We start from the raw sequence: 20,708 nt of genomic DNA, 5'->3' as shown, positions 1-20,708 counted from the left end.
TGTTCAAATCTGGCAACCTGGCGGTGTCGAAATACTATTGGAGAGTGGGCAGTGGGTGGGATCACAGGCCAAAACATAAACAGAAATTCGGCCCGGAATGGAAATTTCAAAGTAGAATATACTGACTGTAGCATTGTTATCGGAGAAGCCAGTATTTCAACTTAGCATGTTTCCTAATTCTCTAATGACATATTATGGTCATTTTATGATTTAGTACAGTAAAAATATTACATATAGCACCTTTAAAATTCAATATACAGTACATTCACTGAAGTCTCGATATCATGATATCTATACTTATTATTCTATTTATGTTAACTGGAAAATAACACAGCTGATATGTTTTGCTGTCTGTCATCTGTATCTCTGACTCTCTCTCTCCCTTTTTCCTCTTGGCCATAGGACACACTTAGAAACCCCACAGTTATGGACTTCTTGGACAGGCGTCTTAAAGACACGGAGTTCACCACAAAAGACATCCTCAACTTCCTGCACAGTGGCCCAGAGGAGGACAGATATATGAACATGTCCAACTTTGATTGGAGAAATGTCTTCAGCCTGACAGATCAGACTATACGAATGTTCAACCAGTACAGTGAGGTGAGTCCAGTGATGATTTCTTAAGGTCATGTTTACCTCACATAATAACAGTCATTTATTAAATTACCATTACTGTTGACATAGCAAAACTGTAGCTTCCATAGATATACAGCAGTGGCTCTCACCTGGTTTTGCTTCAGGACTTTTTTTTCATGCTTTAGTTTCATGCTCTCGGTAACCAATAATTCACTCCTCAAAACACATTATGGTCAACACAAACCATGTTTCTCCTTGTTGCAACTGAACCTGTATTTAATATTCTGCTGTTCAAAGGCAAAACACAGTAAATACACAAAATTTACAGATTTTGTCAAAATTGAGTTATGAAATTGGGTTTCTTATACTTTGATCTGTCCTGTCACAGATGGGTTTGACTTAACTATGCTTAAAGGAATAGTTCACCCAAAAATGAATATTCTCTCATCATTTACTCACCCTTATGCCATCCCAGATGTGTATGACTTTCTTTCGTCTGCTGAACTCAAGTGAAGATTTTTTGAAGAATTTCTCAGCTCTTATGGTCCATACAATGCAAGTGAATGGGTGCCAAAATTTTGAAGCTCCAAAAATCACATAAGTCACCATAAAAGTAATCCATAAGACTCCAGTGGTTAAATTGATATCTTCTGAATTGATTTGATCAATATTTAAGTCAGATCAATATTTAAGTCAGTCTTCAAAAGCGATATGATAGGTGTGGGTGAGAAACAGATCACTTTAACACTTCACATTCTGAATGCATACTGCCCTCTACTGGGCAGGGAGAAGAATTTATAGCAAAAAAATACATAAATATTGATCTGTTTCTCACCCACACCTATCATATCACTTCTGAAGATATGGATTACAACATTTGAGTCATATGGATTACTTTTATGATGTCTTTATGTGCTTTTTAGAGCGTCAACATTTTGGCACCCATTCACTTGAATTGTATGGACCTACAGAGCTGAAATATTCATCTAAAAATCATAATTTGTGTTCTGCAGAAGAAAGAATGTCATACACATCTAGGAAGGCATGAGGGTTAGTAAATGATGAGAGAATTTTAATTTTTGGGTGAACTATCCCTTTAAATAAAAAGAAAACGGATAGCGAAAACTGCTGAATAACATATTCAAAGTGTCTTCTCTTCACCCTCTTAAAAGCTGAAATGCCTATTTATTTTGCTATCCTAACTATGCACAATTAAATGCCAAGTTAACATTTGCATTTAGTATTGTTTTTTCCCTGCTGCCTGCATCCCTATCAGAATAGAACTGCAACCCATTTTGGGTCGCCTCTTACCGTCAAAAACCACTGATGTAGAGTATCTCCACAAACCAGCACTGAGCTATTCCTATTACTTGACAGAAAGAGTCTCTTTAGCTCTGAGCACTTCAGCCCTCATTCTGCAGAGCACTGATTGCTCTCAGCACATCTCCACAAGAAAGACCACTTAGCACGGCCCACCAGGGCCAGATGGGTAAAAGGGAAAAGAACAAGCAACCTGTCAACAGCATGCAGGCCCCTCTTTTGTACGGCTGTGATTAAGTGGGGAGTGGGTGGGAGAGCCACCCTTTGCCAGCAGCATGTTGTTTTTGTGGACAGGGGATTCATTGAGGGACAAATCACTCAGCTTCGCTCTGTTACCCTGTTACCTCACTTCCCCAGCCACAATCGTCCCACGTTTTGAAGCTGGAGGCCTCTTCTCGGGAATTGATTAGAGTTGGACGGTGATGTTGGGAGAGGGCTATCATAGGCAGCTCAGCCTCCCTTTGTCTCTGTCAGGGCGGTGAGACCTTGTGCTTTACAAACAAACCCAGCCCGTTTAGCCTATTAGGTATAGCTGTCACCATTCAGGCTGGCTGAAACTTTAGCTGTTATTGTGAAGAACTGTGTTATATATGGCGTAATAATTGTCTCATTTTGGTTAGTGTTTTTGGGGACAATGATCTTGAAGTATTTTAGGAAGTTTCTAAATGTGAATGTTTTTAAATTTATTGAGAACATATGTAGTGCCCTGGGAGAACATGTAAGTCCTGCAGGGGGTCCCATTCAGTCTTTCCCATCAGTTGTGTGTTCAGGACCTCTGGTGGTGTTGTATAGTACTGTGAATGACTCCATTAGATATGGTGTACATGAAGTAAGAGGCCTCTCTGCTCTAGAGTGATGGCATGTGAAAGGGAGCTGTACACTCAGGTATTGTACAGCAGCTCTCCAATGAAGAGCCAACACTTCTCTGTGATTTTCCCATTTCAGTGGAACACTTCGAGAATGAGAGGCCTGCTATATGGAGAATTGCTTCGGCACTTGTAACTTTGACACACTTACCTACCAATATGCACGCACGACACACACACATTAATAAATTATTGGTGGTGCTTGCATAGGTGAGCATCACTACTCAATTTGCTAATTTAATTTATTCAAAAAATCTGAATAATGCAAAATCAATTTACGAATAAAGCAGCGTTTCCATCCCATGTGTTCAAGAAAACAAAAATGTCACTTCTGGTAATATTGCTGCAAAATAAAAATAGAAAATGGAAAGTTCTAGCCACTGGGGAAGCCAGTACAAGTTAAGCAATACAAGTTAAGCTCAGTCGACAGCATTTGTGTTAGAATGCTGGTTACTACAAAAATTAATTTAGTCTCGTTCCCCCTTTTCTTTAAAAAAAGCATAAATCTGGGTTACAGTGAGGCATTTACAATGGAAGTGAATGGGGCCAATCCATAAATGTTAAAATACTCAATGTTTCAAAAGTGTAGCCACAAGATGTAAACAATATGTGTGTTAAAATGATTTTAGTGTGATAAAATCCCTTACTAAACTTTTCTGTGTAAAGTTATTTCCGATTTTACTATTTTGTTTCCATGACGATGTAAGCTGCAAACCCTTAATAAAATAAGTGTAAAAACAACAATTTACATCTTAAGTAATACACAAGTTTTAACAATTAATTCATGTTAGTTATTGCTTTAAAAAAATTAAAGTTTTACATTTTTACCTTCAAACACTGGCCCCATTCACTTCCATTGTAAGTGCCTCACTGTACCTTGATTTATACTTTTTTAAAGAAAAGGAGGGACGAGACTAAATACATTTTTGTGGTAATCAACATTATGCCACAAATGCTGTCGATTGAGCTTAACTTCGAACCCAGAATATTCCTTTAAATGTAATAAATGACTTGGAGTTTAGAGCATGCAGACAAAACAGTGTTTCCATTATAGTAATGTCTTCTTACTAAATAAAAAAATGGATCCACCTCAAGCATTTTTTTGCAACTTTTGAGAAATTTGCTCGCATCTTGGTGTTTCCATCCAGCAGTTTTTATGCAATATCCCAAAATTTGCATAAAAATATGTGGATGGAAACCCAGTTACTTTTACTAATGTGCAGACTTAGGGTTGAGGATTTGAACGAAACCCTAACCTTACAGCCAGAAACATACTTTACGCAAGTACGCGTACACAGATGTAAGTACATCGGTTGAACACGCTTTCTTGCAAGCATTCTTGCGTTACTACAACAACAGGTAACAGACATCAGAAATCAAGGGGACGACAAAGTTAAACTGGATGTGTTATTATTCAGTCAGGTTGCTATATATATATACATTGACCTTAACTTACTCGCTCAGCAATATTTTCTTCAAGTTGTTTCTCCACCAGGACAGTTGTTTACTTAAACAGAAAACACACTGTAGAAGTAGAAAATTCACATTGATGTCTGCTGTAGCACCCCTTGTGGCAACATTGACAGTGCAGCGCATACGTGCGTTGTCTTATGAAGTGCTGTCTGACACACTTTGGGACACAACAACACTCGTCCCTCAGAGTTTGTGTTACGGATATGAATGGTACTTAAAATTGATAAAATGGGTGAAAAAATCCTGTAAACTTACATTGAAGGAGGGACTCAAGCCATATATAGGGACAATCTATTTTGTCCCAACAATGTCAAAAAAAAAAAAAAAAAAAAAAAAACTGACATGCACACACACTTTCTCTGTTAAGCAAATCAGTTCAAACATTTGCACATAACAAAACTATTCCTACAGCTCTACAGGTTTCAAACAGCTTCAGAATTCAACATTTTAACACACATAGTATCTTCCTCATTATTTCCTCATACTTACACTCTGCCTTTATCCTATCAGTGTATAAGCCTGGATAAGTTTGTGGGTCACATGGATGAGAATCTGATGACCCATCAAGCTCTGCACCTGCTGGAGGAGAATAAGTTCTGGGCTGGCCTGGTCTTCATAGACATGTACCCCTGGACCACAGACCTGCCACGTCACGTCAAGTTCAAGATCAGAATGGACATTGATGCAGTGGAACGTACCAACAAAATCAAAGATAGGTGATAAACGTCATTCATAAGGGTAGTTTTTTTGTTGATAGACCGCCTCAGTTTTCAACCAGATCTAAAATGGGTTGTCCATTAAGACTATATTGAGGTTTCTGTGCTTCCCGAAATGCTCTCAGAATTTGCATACATTCATTATGAAATGAATTCAATGACCATTAATGAAGTATATTCTGTAGGTGTGTATGCAGGTGTGTAGTATATCTACATTCCCAGACATACTCTATCCACCATGTTGCCATTGTCCTTTAACCTATGACGTAATAACAACAACCACAAAAACAAGGAGCACCTGTCTTCCAAGAAAGTTGATTGCAAAATGTCCACTGGTTGCACACTGCAGAATGTTATTGTTCACCTACTGTATCATGAACACTACTGATAATAGGATTCAGACTTCCTATTCATCTTCCTTCTCACACGTACTTCTCTTTGCCTACTATGTAGCAGGGAAGAAATTACACTTTTTCTGATTTGGATGCAGGGTAAGTCTAACAGAGATCATTAAATTCATTGAAACAATTGAAGCATCGATTAAGTAAATATGAATCTCTTCAGTATTATTCCCAGGCAAATACTCCCTAAATATGAAAGAAAAAATTTCAGTCGTCTATGGACAAAGACCGCCTCCACAGCCATCAAACATCCATGCCAGATTATAGTAAAGGAAAGCAGTAAAAATTGCTTTCACTCTGCAGTCTCTTTATCGAATAATGGAAGAACGTGTTTATAATTAATCTCATTTATCCTATAATGTGCTCAGGGCTTATGGAAAAATGAGGGAACATTCCATTTCTGCTCCCATCTCAGCCTTTCACAGTACATGTTTTGATAAAGATGAATGTATTTTTAAAGTTGATTGTGTAGGGAGAGATCAGAGGATCTTCTCTTCATGTAAGGTGTTGTTACTCAACACTCTGTTGTTGTGTCATAATAGAAAGATAAGGATAAAGAGCATGTGTTGATTCTGTATGTTTTGCACTGTAAAGAGACACCACTTATTACAGAGGTCCTCTCTGGAATGCAAAACATGCCTGCCAGTGTATGTCTGGTCAGTCGTCCCGCCTTTGAGACTCAAAAGAAGACAAACATCCGGAGATAGAATGACACTGAGGGCCTGTGGGTTCATTGTGTTTTCATTATGTGGGCATAAATGCAAAGTACATCCACCACAAACAAACAATGTGAAATGAATTTAATTTTTTTTTTTTTTGGGGGGGTACTCCTTTTGAAAAAAAATCTTTTTTTTTTCTTTTGAACATTCCCATTTAAATGTCATACTTTGCATATTTGACACAAAGATAGTATAAGCTACATTGGCCCCCAAAACAGATTAGATAATAGAATATCAATCTAAGTTTAATCTGTATACAAATAACTGTACTTTTAACCAACTGGTCCCAAGATAATATTTAGTGGATGTATGAAGGCAGTTCCCCTCAATTTCACACAAATGCATTATTAGAGTAACCACAGGTGTACTGTAATTCATCACATTAGCTATGGATGTTCCACTTAGTTCCACTAAAAAGTGTCTAAATATATACTTTTAAATAAATAAAAGTAAATGCTTCTTGTCCCAGTTTGAACTGTATATCTATGTTTTAAAATGGAAAAACCTGCCAAAATTCCTTCTAGGAAATGTTTGCTTAAAAAGTGTCCTTGTGCTATATTTCTTTAAAATAAAAACCATTTTGATTTGATATTTTGTTATCTAACAATGAATGTCATACAGTATTAAGTGTGACTTAAGTGTCTAAATACTTTTTGGGGCTACTATACGTACCCACATTACTGTAAATTAATAATTTTGAATAGCAAGTTTTCAAGTTTTTCTGAGCAGAGACATGTTTTTAAGGTTCTAAGTCTCTACTTTTTTATTTTATTTTTTTTATTTTTAGGAAACCTATTTCATTCATGTTTTCATTTTTAAAATAAGTGCGATGAAGAGAATAATAAAATATGCGCTGATTGGTCAATATTCTCATTACAGGTTTCCTACACTCTCTCTCTCACACACAGGTACTGGGACCCTGGCCCCCGGGCAGACCCTGTGGAGGACCTGCGCTACATCTGGGGAGGGTTTGCCTACCTGCAGGACATGATTGAGCATGGCATCCTCAAGTTACAGACAGGTCAAGACTGGCCTCTGGGTATTTACCTGCAGCAAATGCCCTACCCCTGCTATGTGGACGACATGTGAGTGATGGGGGAAACTATGTGGCAAAAACAGGCTAGTCTAAGATCATGTCCTCCCTGCCCATTTAAACTTGCCTACTGTACTAAAGGCAAAAGTTTAAATGAGAACAATTAAACTAAGAAGTTTGAGATATGATTCAGTAAGTGTCAGAAATTAACTTTTTATTAAGAAAAACTTATCACAAAGTTTTTTTCACATTCAGTGTTTTCTGAGCTGATTTTAGTTTAAATGTATTATTTTATTTTATTTTTTCCCCATCAAAACACTATATTATCTACATATTCAACAACACCCATATCTGAGACAGTAAATACAGACAGCTAACAGCTAGGTCGCTACTGTGTCTACAAAGATACTAATCCAATAAATATATATGCCTACAAATGAATAAATTTTTATGAAATATGTCAAACTTTTGATAAAACAATGCAGATAAATTCAATACGGGGACATTTTTTGCCCCTAAATTTTAAAACATTTTGGACACTTTCGGTGGTATTTTGCCCAGAACTCTTGTTAATTTCTCACTCCAGGTCCTGAATTCTTATGTGAATTATGCAGTAAAATTAATCCCATTATTTCATGTCAAATCATAGCTGTCAATGCTTTGACACTGCAGTTACCCTTGCAGTGGAACTTGTTGGTTTGTCCTTCATCCAGGTTTATGCTGACCCTAAACCGCTGTTTCCCTATCTTCATGGTGCTGGCCTGGATCTACTCGGTGTCCATGGTGGTGAAGAGCATTGTGCTGGAGAAGGAGATGAGGCTAAAGGACACTCTGAAGGCCATGGGCGTCTCTAATGCCGTGATCTGGTACACCTGGTTCATTGACAGCTTCCTCATGATGGCCGCCAGTACTGTTCTGCTGACTGCCATTATCATGGTGAGGGATCAATGTAATGACTTTCCAGCATACCACACGTTCTAGAAGCATTGTGTACATTTGGAAGCTAGCCTTTGTCAGGATTGTTTTATTGTGACCTCTGCTGGATGTATATTGTTACTACACAAATGGAGGTTTTTCTCTGCCTGTGTTTTAGAATCGCATACTGCCATACTACTTTTACATTTTATTCCATATCTACAGTACAAGAGTAGTATGGTAGCATGTCATTTAGAACACCACCTCTCTGTCTCTGGAGTCTAGCACATGAACCGGATCCTATAGTTCTGGCTTCAATTGCTTTTCAAAAATTGTGTAAAGATGTCTGTTCGCTTTTCTCATTACCTCATCAGTAGCAATAAAGAGGAAAAGAGACATGTGAATTATACATAGAATTATTATAGTGCTTGGAAGGAAGCACTGTATTGATATTCCTCAAGCATTCTCATTAGGGTTTTCTTCGTAACCTTCAGTGGCGTAGCCAAGGGTGGGCCAGGGTGACACAGGCCCACCCAGAATATTACAGATTATTCTTTGACTACAAATATATATTTATATACTAACTTAAAAAAATGCAAAAATTTTGATTTCTGAAAGTGTGAAAGGACTGTTTGAATGCGCTGCCTTTCTGTTGTTAATGAAAATTTGGTAAAAACAAATTGAGGCCCACCGAAAAGTAATTTCCTGGCTACGCCCTTGCTAACCTAAGTATTAAACTTATGCAGTTAACTCAGCCTGAAAGCTTATGTTACAAACTCCATTCGCTCCACAGGGTACACTCCATTTTTTGTAATAAAGTTTGAAAATGTCCCGCAACTCTCCATTGATAGAATATTTGCCATTCAAAATGTAACTGGCAGTGATGATGTCATGGAAATATTTCCATATGGAATTCAGATCGGTCTTCTTTCTTACATTTATTTGCAGAGTGAATTATGATTGGTCTTGTCTTTCTTGCATCTAATTAACAATCTATAGCCACCTTTACACCACAAAACCATGTTGTGTTGTGCTGAGTGTCATGACAACGACAAAGTGGCTTTGATGCAGCATTTAAATTACTCAAAAACCAAAGCCTAAGCTAAAACTAAAACTTTCACACTATTCTTTTGTTGCCTTGCAAGCACTGGGATTTCCTTCAGGAAATGCAAATCTAGTGTACAACCTAGTTTGAAAATAGAAGAGTATCATGAATTTAGTGCTGTTGCTTCTGTATTCTCAGGTTGGCAAAGTTCTCAATTACAGCAATCCCATCATCCTCTTCCTGTTCCTATTGACGTTCACTGTGGCCACTATCATGCAGTGTTTTCTGATGAGCGTGTTCTTCAACAAGGCCAATCTGGCTGCGGCCTGCAGCGGCATCATCTACTTCACTCTCTACCTCCCTCACATTTTATGCTTTGCCTGGCAGGACCGGATTACTAAGGATATGAAGTTAGCTGTGGTGAGGCCACACTGATGTTTCACTTCTTTGTGGCTACATTCAGAATAGAATACTAAAATACTACTATTTCTGCAGTATATAATACACTGTATGGCCAAAAGTTTGTGGACACGCCATTCTAATTAATGAATTTGGTTACTCCATTAATCCCAGTGAAGACAAATCATAATACCCCATACAGTGGCAATCAAGGACACTGTGAGCCTCCATCTTTGTTGCAACAGTTTGGGAATAGCCCTTTTTTTATTCCAGCATGAAAATGCCCCTGTGTAAAAAGTGAGTTTCTTGAAGAAATTGTTCACTGTGTCTGGTGTGAAAGAACTTGCCTGGCCTGCACAAAGAGACCTGAATGCCTTAGAACACCTTCTGGATGAACTGGAATGCCAGCTGTGAGCTAGGCCCCATCGCCCAAGTTCAGTACCTGACCTTACTGATGCTCTTGTGTCTGAATGGGTGCAAATTCCTATGTAGCCATGTTGTTACGTGCAGTATAGTGGAAGCCTTCCCAGAAGAGTGAAAGCTGTTATTGCAGCAAAGGGGGAGTTACATTTACATTTTACATTTATGCATTTGGCAGACACTTTTATCCAAAGTGACTTACAGTGCACTTACTACAGGGACAATCCCCCTGGAGCAACCTGGAGTTAAGTGCCTTGCTCAAGGACACAATGGTGGTGGCTGTGGGGATTGAACCAACAACATTTTGCTTACCAGTTCAGTGCTTTAGTCCACTACGCCACCACCACTCCAGTTGATGCCTTTGGTCCTGAAAATAAATGTTCATTAAGCACATACAGTATGGTGTCCACAAAATTTGGCCACATAGTGTATGCACTGAATGCTGTGCACAGTATGCATATATTCTGTATGCATGGAATTCCCGAACAACCTACTACTGTACATGTTCAGTATAACAAAAAGCACACTGCATGGAATACTGTATCCCACAACGTAATAAGTTTGACTTGGCCTTCCATTTTCAGTGTGGGGCAAAGACATTTTTACATAAAATTGGATCAAAAATGCAAAATAACCATTATTATTTGAAATAACTGGACACCACAAGAAGAATAAAAAATGCAATGTGATGAGGTCATGTGATAGATGTGAGGTCCTGTGACTACAATGTAGTATATTGTTTATACTTTAAGCATTTATCATTGCATAATGTGTTGTTAGCAGTATGCAGTATGTACTGCACAGTATTGAGTAAATACTGAGCTAGTATTCCATTTCGAACATAGCCTTTGATTCTATCCAAACTCAAATGTCAGTATAAAGACGATGGCTTTGAGTGGTCAAAATGGCTCCTACTATGGCCATATTGCATGTCTTCTTGCGTCTATAGAGTTCTAAATATATTGTGAAATGCTACTTCTCTTCCAGAGCTTGCTTTCTCCAGTGGCCTTTGGCTTTGGTACAGAGTATCTGTCCCGTTATGAGGAGCAAGGCCTGGGGCTGCAATGGGACAATATTCGTACAAGCCCTCTTGAGGGTGATGAGTACTCCTTCTTCACTTCTATACGCATGATGCTATTAGATGCAGTTCTCTACGCTGTTTTGGCTTGGTATCTCGACAATGTCTTTCCAGGTCAGTTATTTTTCTCACTGGGTTAAATGTTACTAAATCTTTTGGAAAGTAAACATGAAATTACTCAGTAATTTTTTTCATGGTCTTTTCAGGCCAGTATGGGATCGGTCACCCATTTTACTTTCCTCTGCAGCCCTCATACTGGCTGAAGCTGACACCCCCACCCTCAGAGAACCCTTATACTGGTATGCGTGAACCTGTCACATTATGTAGATCATGGGCCCAGTTTACATTAGATTCATTTTGAGAACAGATCGTGTTTTCTCTCTAGAGCCTGAGAAACCTCTGGTAGATAACATGGAAAAGCCGGAGGATGTGGTGTGTGGCGGCAGTTCTCTGGAGCCCAGGGAATGCAATGGCTCTCGCAGCAGCAAGCAATGCAAGCACAGAGAGAAACGAGAGAGGCTGGAGAGAGAGAGAGGGCATGAGGAGCAGCTGAAAATGCAGGAGGAGGAACAGATTCCACAAGAGGAGACCCAGCCTGGGCAGACTGGTAAGGATACCACAAAAAAACTTGGTCTGTTGCTGTAGTACCTATTAGGGCTTGCATTACTACTAATTTTATTGGTCAACTAGTTGTCCAGAATAGTGGGTGACACTTAATTAGCTTCAGGGTGGTTTGCAAGAATTTTGTCTTGTATCTTAACACTTAAAATAAACTAAAACCATCTTTGATGTCTGCACCACCAACGTTACACAGATACACTGGGAGGCAGTTTATGCACACAGGAACTTTTCGTTCTTTTGTCACCAAGTACAACTGAAGTCATGTGATTCATGACTAGTTTACAGAAAGCCGATGTATCCACTGATGGCAGAAAAAATCAATAAGTTAGTGCAACGCCTAGTACCTTGAACCTGTTGTGACCTTTGTATGTTGTCACTTTGATTTAGTGTCTGATTTTGTCTGATTTAGTGTCCTTACGTGTCTTTTGCTTGCAGGGAATCCATTCTTTGAACCAGAGCCAGAGAGCCTGCTAATAGGTGTGTCAGTGCAGGACTTGGTGAAAGTCTATTCTAGACATTCAAGGCCTGCAGTGGACTGTCTCAACATTAACTTCTGTGAGGGCCAGATCACTTCTTTCCTGGGTCACAACGGGGCAGGGAAGACCACCACCTTGTGCGTCCATACATTTTCTTAGCGTTTATTGTTAATTATACTATGTAAGGGATAATGTTCTAACAGTCGGTCATTATTACAAAAACAACCTGCAAGGGTGATTAGGATCCAGACGCAAAGGGGTTTATGTGTACATTATCCCGACTACATTATCCTGCTTTTTACGTGGCTGCTTACCAAATAAATAAATAAGATGTCATGAAAAAGTTTGTTGAAATTACTTGCAGATTGCAGATTGAAAGGAGAGACAAAAAAACTAGCACAGCTATGTGGGAAATCAGTTGTCAGGGACAACACTCAATTATACAGTTTAGTGGTCATTATAAAAATAAAATAAAAAAAACATGACAGCCATGTAATAAGTAAATGTAAATCCCATCCAGTTTGTTTCATGTTGGATGCATTTTTCATGCCACATCATATGCACTGTTGTAGGTCTATATTGACTGGCTTGTTTCCGCCCACCTCTGGAACTGCTTACATATGTGGGAGAGACATTCGTACAGAAATGGACGCCATAAGACAATCATTGGGCATGTGCCCACAGTACAACATCCTCTTCAACCAGTGAGTGCTCTTTCTTTAAATGCGTTCATAATAGCGTAAACCTAGTAAGCTGTCCACCCTAGACAGAATTATAGTCAATGACACATTTCCAAAATTATAGCATGATTAAAGGGATAGTTCACCCAAAAATGCAAATTCTGTAATAATTTACTCACCCTCATGCCATCCAAGATGTGGATGACTTTCTTTCATCTGCCAAACACAAACGAAGATTTTTAGAAGAATTTCTCAGCTCTGTAGATCCATACAATGCAAGTGAATGGGTGCCAAAATTTTGACGCTCCAAAGGGAAACATAAAAGTACTCAGATGACTCTGGTGGTTAAATCCATATCTTTTGAAGTGATATGATAGGTGTGGGTGATAAACAGATAAATATTTAAGTCTTTTTTTACTATAAATTCTCCTCCCTGCTCAGTCAACCTCCACTTCACTTTCACATTCTTCTTCTTTTTTTGGTGATTTTCTCATCCCTGCCCAGAATTTATGATAAAAAATGACTTAAAAATTGAACTGTTTCTCACCTACTTCTATCATATCGTGCCTGAAGATATTAATTTAACAACTTGAGACATATGGGTTACCTATGCTCCCTTTATGTGGATTCTGGTGCTTCAAAATTTTGACACCCATTCACTTGCATTGTGAGGACCTACAGAGCTGAAATATTCTTCTTAAAATATTAATTTCTGAAAAAAGAAAGTCATACACATCATGGATGGCAGGAGGGTGAGTAAATCATGAGAGAATTTTTTGGTGAACTATCCCTTTAAGTTGCCTTATGATATACCTTCTTTTGATAACATTTTAAGGCAGTATCGTATGTATCCTTTACAGAGAAGGCAGTCCATCCAAGATGGCGGACAAAGCGAGAGAAATGTCGATTATACTTATAATTCATTAAAAACTGAAAAGTATCAATAAAAATTGGCTATTCTACTCATATTTGCTTATCTTGTCATCAGCTTTGCAACATGCTAATAGCAACCAATTCAAATCATTTGTGAGTTGAACAGTGCACTGCGTTGAGGTGCACTATTTATATGACGCAAAGAGCTGCCTATGTACAGCATTCCAAATCAGTCACTTACGAGGTTCCAATTTCATTTAGGATACTACTTTAGAAAGCAGTTTTAGATAGTATTTGTTTGAATTAATTTTGATTATATACGTGTGTTCCATTCTTGCTCTGATGTATGAATCCATCCCCCTCTCAGTCTGACAGTAGAGGAGCACATTCTCTTCTACTCTTTGCTGAAAGGTCGAGAACGCAAGGAGGCCGAACAGGAGGTCGAGGACATGCTGGAGGACCTGGGATTGCCTCAGAAAAGAGATGAGGAAGCACAGAACCTCTCAGGTGGGTCTGAATTCAAACGTGAGAAGATTAAATCATTTTATATTTACTCTTTATATTAAGGGGTCTTAGAGTTTATTTGCTCAGGATCGCTACTATAAGCATCTTATCCGGAGTTGATCTGGGTGAGGGATAAAAGGAATCTTCTCTGGGGGTTAACACTGAAATGCTGCCCTTTTGGCATTGGTAATATGCTCTCAGTTGTAAATAGTGATCATTCTTACAACATAGTTCACTAAAATTAATTTTATTTACATTTGTTAAAGGGATAGTTGACCCAAAAATGAAAATTCTTGTTATTAACTCACCCGCATGTCCTCCAAACCCATATAACTTTCTTCTGAGGAACACAAAAGGAGATATTTTAAAGAATGTTGCAGTGCTGATTTCTTTACAATAGCAGTTCATATTTACTTAATTGAAAGCTTAAAAAAACACCAAAAAGTGTAATAAAAGTAGTCCATACAACATGTGCATCACAATCCAGGTCTTCTGAAGGCATATAATCACTTTGTATGATGAACACACTGATTATTTAAGTTATTGTTCACTCTCAAGCCACATCAAATATTTATTAAACTCAATAACATAACATGAAAACAGTCAATAACATCAACCTCATTGGTTCTTGCATGTCTCGTGACTAAATTTCATAACACAAGAACTTAATGAGGTTTGATGTTATTGACGTGTTTCCATCGTTTATTCATTATGAAATTATTTATTTGATTTTATATATTATTTATTTATTTATCTGTTCATCATTCAAAGTGATTGCATGTGTTCAGAAGACTTTGAATGTGACACCAATCACAGACTATCAAAAGTCACATGCTAAAATGAAAAGAACAAGACTGTATTCACAGCACAGAATTTTGATTTTAGCAAATTGACTTGCTCTTTTACAGGGGGTATGCAGAGGAAGCTGTCAGTTGCTATGGCTTTTGTGGGTGGTTCTAAGGTGGTGATCTTGGATGAGCCGACTTCAGGAGTGGACCCCTACTCCAGACGCTCCATTTGGGACCTGCTGCTCAAGTACCGCACAGGTACTGCCACCTTCTGGCCAAATAAATAAATATGGCAGGGTTAAAAAAAGACAATCAAAGCTAGAGACTTTACAGAGAACAATTACTCATGAAATAAGATGCAAAACTTATGAACTGTATTCCTGATTTAAATGTCTGTATCAATATCTCTTTCCTTCACTCTTTCTTTGTCTCGTACACTTTTTTTTTTATCCAGGACGCACAGTAATTTTGTCCACTCATCACATGGATGAGGCAGACCTGCTAAGTGACAGAGTGGCCATCATCTCTAAAGGCAAACTACACTGCAGTGGCTCTCCTCTCTTCCTAAAGAACTGCTTTGGAGTGGGCTTCTACCTCACACTGGTGCGTCGTATGAAAGACCAGCGCAAGGAGGTGAGATGAGACTTATGTGACAGGTGGGCATGTTGTAAATTAAAAGATATAGTTCACCCAAAAAGGAAAATTCTGTCGTCATTTACTTAACCTCAATGCAATGAATGGTGACTGAGGCTAACATTTTAACAGTTTCATGGAAGAAAGAGGTATAAAGGTTTGGAACAACATGAAGATGAATACATATGACATGTCATTTTTGGGTGAACTATGCCTATAATCAAATCAAATCCCTTTATTGTTTTATTAATCCATGGTTTCTGGTTAGGGTAGATCCGTATTGTTTTGGTTGGCACTACGTCATCTATGCACTTCCTGATGAAACACGTTACGCTTTGTTGAAACTGATGTGTTGGTAGTATTTTGGTGCTATTGACTTGAATTTGGCTTTGTTAAAGTCCCCGGTCACAAGGAACGTGGCCTCAGGGTGCGCAGTTTCCTGCTTGCTTATACTCCCATACAGTTCCTTGAGTGCCCGGTCTGTGTCGGCTTGTAGCGGGATGTACACAGCTGTGATAATGACCATGAATGATGAACATAAATTATATTTCAAATTGTGTAACTTGTTCAGGAGAGATATGCTTTTATTTTTCTAAATGATCAGACATGCGATTTTTGCCTGGTGAAAAAAATCCCATACAAGTGTGAAAAAATAGGGTACATGACCAGTATACCTGACATGACCAGTGTTGGGAAGGCTATGCTTTGAAACTCTAGCTTCCCAAGCTACTCATAACTTAAAGTAGTTGATCTAGTGGAGCTGGGTTTTTGTTTTGTTTGTAGTAGTAAGTAAAGCAGTAAGCTACAATTTAAGTTACTAACAAAATGTAACATACTACACTGAAGCTTTTTAAAGAAGAAAATATTTTTTAGATATATTACAATCAAATTATATTATATCATTCTGCAATCAATTCTGTTAACTCAGAGCATGAGAGGGAATTTGTGTGTATCAAGTACAGAACTGCTCTGAAACCACTGAAAAACCCATATCATGACCCTCCGAGTGCTTTGAGTCTGTGTAATACACTACAGAGAACAGAGCTGTGCACATAAGCACAGCGCGTAGCTCATAGCTGCACTAGGTCATATCGCGATTTCGATTAATCAGTTCAGCCTTACTATTTATTTGACTATACTCCTAACTATATTGTTAGTTTCATTTTATTATTTACATTTAGCATTGTTTATCATGCTGTCTGTGACCCTATCAGAACAGACCTGTGACCCAGCCACCAGTTGAGAACTACTGAACCAGTTAATTTAAATTAACCATCCGAAAGAACCGACAAACTAAAATTAGTTCTCGGAGTTCTCAACACTAAATGTAAGGGATTGCAGCCATATCACCCTGTAGCTCAAGACCGGTTGCCCACTGAAGTTAAGCAGGTTTGAGCCTGGTCAGTACCTGAATGGGAGATCTCCTGGGGAAAACTAAGGTTGCTGCTGGAAGAGGTACAGTTGTGCTCAAAAGTTTGCATACCCTTGGAGAATTGGTAATATATGTACCATTTTTAAAGAAAACATGAGTGAGCAGGCAAAACACATTTCTTTTATTTCTTATGGGATTCATATTCAACTGTAGGTTATAACAGAATGGCACAATCATAAAACAAAACATGGCAACAAAGAAAATAATGAAATGACCCCTGTTCAAAAGTCTGCATACCCTTAGTTCATAATAATGTGTATTGCCCCCTTTAGCATCAATGACAGCATGCAGTCTTTTGTAATAGTTGTCTATGAGGCCCCAAATTCTTGCAGATGGTATAGCTGCCCATTCGTCTTGGCACATTTCCTCCAGGTCATGCAAAGTCTTTGGTCGTCTTGCATGAACCGCATGTTTGAAATCTCCCCAGAGTGGCTCGATGATATTAAGGTCAGGAGACTGTGATGGCCACTCCAGAACCTTCACCTTTTTCTGCTGTAACCACTGGAGGGTCAACTTGGCCTTGTGCTTAGAGTCATTGTCGTGCTGGAATGTCCAAGAGCGTCCCATGCGCAGCTTTTGTGCAGGAGAATGCAAATTGTCTGCCAGTATTTTCTGATAACATGCTGCATTCATCTTGCCATCAATTTTCACAAGATTCCCCGTGCCTTTAGAGTTCACACACCCCCAAAACATCAGTGAGCCACCACCATGCTTCACAATGGAGATGGTATGCTTTTCACTATAGGCCTTGTTGACCCATCTCCATACATAGCGCTTATGGTTGTGACCATTAAGCTCTATTTTGGCCTCGTCACTCCAAATTACATTGTGCCAGAAGCTGTGAGGCGTGTCAAGGTGTTGTCGGGCATATTGTAACCGGGCTTTTTTGTGGCATTGACGCAGAAAAGGCTTCTTTTTGGCAACTCGACCATGCAGCTCATTTTTGTTCAAGTATCGTCGTATTGTGCTCCTTGAAACAACCACACTGTCTTTTTCCAGAGCAGCCTGTATTTCTCCTGAGGTTACCTGTGGGTTTTTCTTTGTATCCCAAACAATTCTTCTGGCAGTTGTGGCTGAAATCTTTCTTGGTCTACCTGACCTTGGCTTGGTATCAAGAGATCCCCGAATTTTCCACTTCTTAATAAGTGATTGAACAGTACTGACTGGCATTTTCAAGGCTTTGGATATCTTTTTATAATCTTTTCCATCTTTATAAAGTTCCATTACCTTGTTACGCAGGTCTTTTGATGTTCTTTTCTGCTCCCCATGGCTCAGTATCTAGCCTGCTCAGTGCATCCACGTGAGAGCTAACAAACTCATTGACTATTTATACACTGACACTAATTGCAATTTAAAAAGCCACAGGTGTGGGAAATTAACCTTTAATTGCCATTTAAACCTGTGTGTGTCACCTTGTGTGTCTGTAACAAGGCCAAACATTCAAGGGTATGTAAACTTTTGAACACAACTGTATGTGACAAGGTTTTTTCAACTCTCTCATGGAGGATGCAGGAGATAGGTAACAATTCAACATGTCTTTTCATTTCCCACACAAACTTCAGAATGCTTCCCAGCTTCAACACACTGACAACACACATGAACATACTGCTCCGTGCAACTCTCTCTCCCCTCCGGCAGTCTGGATTGCCCTTTTAAATCCCTCTCTGCTCTCACTGCAAACACAAAACAGCTGTTAGAGGTGATTTCCCACAGGTGTCAATCCTTACCGTACTCACTCTCTCTGCCTCGCTTTCCATAGGCTTCGCTCGGCCATGCCCCCATCACCACAAGGTATTAGGGAGGTCAGCAGGGGGTCTTCATCCTCTGGGAACACTATACTGTATAAAGACACCATCCTTTGGATGAGACGTTAAGCTGAGGTCCTGACACTCTGTGGTCATTTAAAATCCCAGGACACTTCTCGAAAAGAGTAGGGGTATAACAGTGGTATCCTGGCCAAATTCCCCCCATTGACCCTAATCAGTCATGGCCTCCTAATAACCCTCATCCATTAATTTGCTCTATAGCTCTACTCTCTCCTCTTCAGCAACAGCTGGTGTGTGGTGAGCGTACTGGTGCACTATGGCTGCCGTCGCATCATCCAGGTGGATGCTGCACACGGGTGGTGGTTGAGGAGAGACCCCTGTTCACTGTGTAAAGCGCTTTGAGTATAGTGTCAGAAAAGCGCTATATAAATGTAACGTTCATTCAATTGTTTATTTTAACCAAAAGAACCGATTCACTTAAATGGTTCTTAGCACTAGCACGGTTTAGGTGCACACGTTTGATTACTCCCTCAGCTCCATTGCTGCATTTGCAATACAACATGACAAATGTAGCGTTTTGTGATGTTGGAAAATGTAGCTTGTTATTGCAAAAGTTACACTATTGTGAAAATAGCTGAGCTACTGTCACTCTACTGAATTTATCTGATTTAGCTAATTTAGTAGCTTTGCTACTTTTAGTTAACTACACTACATCATTGGACATGTCATTGAAAGAGCCATATCCAGGGACCTGAGTCATATCCAGGGGCAAAAATATCAAAGAGACTAGGTGAGCACCTCTGATGTCATCCGGTATGCAACCACTTTGCAGCATCCTGACAATCACCCACAATACTGTAACAACTGCATAACAACGTGCTTATGCTGCATTTATGTCTCAGAATTACTGTTATTATGTGATGACAATTCTGGAGATTCTACTCGGAGCTGTTTACGTTCTGGGAAGTTATTTATTTCTAAATAACAACTGCTTTGTTATTTATAACAGGAAAATAATCATCACTACATTAATTCATTAATTCACCTCCATACTTTTTTACACAATGTTTAAGAACAAAGAAAACAGTCCAGGTAACAATGGCATAATAAAATGGCATAAAAAAAATAATAATGACTAAATACCTTTTAAGAAATATTCCTTATTCAATACAAGTTAAGCTCAATCAACAGCATTTGTGGCAAAATGTTGATTACCACCAAAAATTATTTTAAATCATCTCTTCTTTTAAAAAAAGCAACAATCTGGGTTACAGTGAGACACTTACAATGGAAGTGAATGAGGCCAATATTTAAACGTTAAAATATTCACTGTTTTAAAAGTGTAGCCACAAGATGTAAACAATATGTGTGTTAACATGATTTTAGTGTGATAAAATCCCTTACTAACCTTTTCTGTGTAAAGTTATATCCAATTTTACATCTTTGTTGCCATGACCATTTAAAGCTGTAAACCCCAAAACTCTAAAACAACTGTAAAATGACAGATTAAAAAACATTACAGCTCAAATAATACACAAGTTTTAACATGGTAATGATTGTAAATGCTTTTATAAAATTATAAGCTTCACATTTCTGCCTTTAAACATTTTGAAAAATTGGCCGCAATCACTTCAATTGTGTCTCACTGTAACCTCAATTTTTATTTTTTAAGAAAAGGAGGGAAGAGTCACAATAATTTTTGTGTTAATCAACATTATGCCACAAATGCTGTCGATTGAGCCTAACTTGTATTGCACCCAGAATATTCCTTCAAATGTTGAGGCAGCTGCCATAGTGGTTCTTTTTACATGACGTCACAACTGTAAAGTCGGAGTTTTAATAGAGTTTTCAACTTGGATTTACGAGTTATTACTATAGCTTATTACAATTTGGAATCTCTTAAGCACGGTAATTCCGACATGATGTGAACGCACCATAAAAACATCCCAGAACATCTTAGCAACCACATAGTAA

At 38.6% G+C, this 20,708-nt stretch overlaps 1 protein-coding gene across 1 annotated transcript in view; it reads left to right on the top strand.

Moving 5' to 3' along the window:
- LOC127441394 (retinal-specific phospholipid-transporting ATPase ABCA4-like) overlaps positions 1-20,708 on the top strand; it is a 66,631-nt gene that overhangs the window by 24,710 nt on the left and 21,213 nt on the right. Inside the window, exons 11-23 of the mRNA XM_051698761.1 lie at positions 403-600; positions 4,746-4,951; positions 6,980-7,156; positions 7,818-8,040; positions 9,263-9,484; positions 10,871-11,075; positions 11,168-11,260; positions 11,347-11,568; positions 12,018-12,195; positions 12,631-12,762; positions 13,979-14,118; positions 15,024-15,161; positions 15,358-15,536. Coding sequence (XP_051554721.1) covers positions 403-600; positions 4,746-4,951; positions 6,980-7,156; positions 7,818-8,040; positions 9,263-9,484; positions 10,871-11,075; positions 11,168-11,260; positions 11,347-11,568; positions 12,018-12,195; positions 12,631-12,762; positions 13,979-14,118; positions 15,024-15,161; positions 15,358-15,536 — 2,313 coding nt within the window. The remainder of the gene's footprint in view (positions 1-402; positions 601-4,745; positions 4,952-6,979; positions 7,157-7,817; positions 8,041-9,262; positions 9,485-10,870; positions 11,076-11,167; positions 11,261-11,346; positions 11,569-12,017; positions 12,196-12,630; positions 12,763-13,978; positions 14,119-15,023; positions 15,162-15,357; positions 15,537-20,708) is intronic.

The sequence above is a fragment of the Myxocyprinus asiaticus genome, chromosome 5 (genome assembly GCF_019703515.2).
Source record: "Myxocyprinus asiaticus isolate MX2 ecotype Aquarium Trade chromosome 5, UBuf_Myxa_2, whole genome shotgun sequence".
NCBI lineage: Eukaryota > Metazoa > Chordata > Actinopteri > Cypriniformes > Catostomidae > Myxocyprinus > Myxocyprinus asiaticus.
The sequence above is the reverse complement of the archived record's forward strand: the minus strand, read 5'-3'. Positions and strand labels throughout refer to the sequence as shown.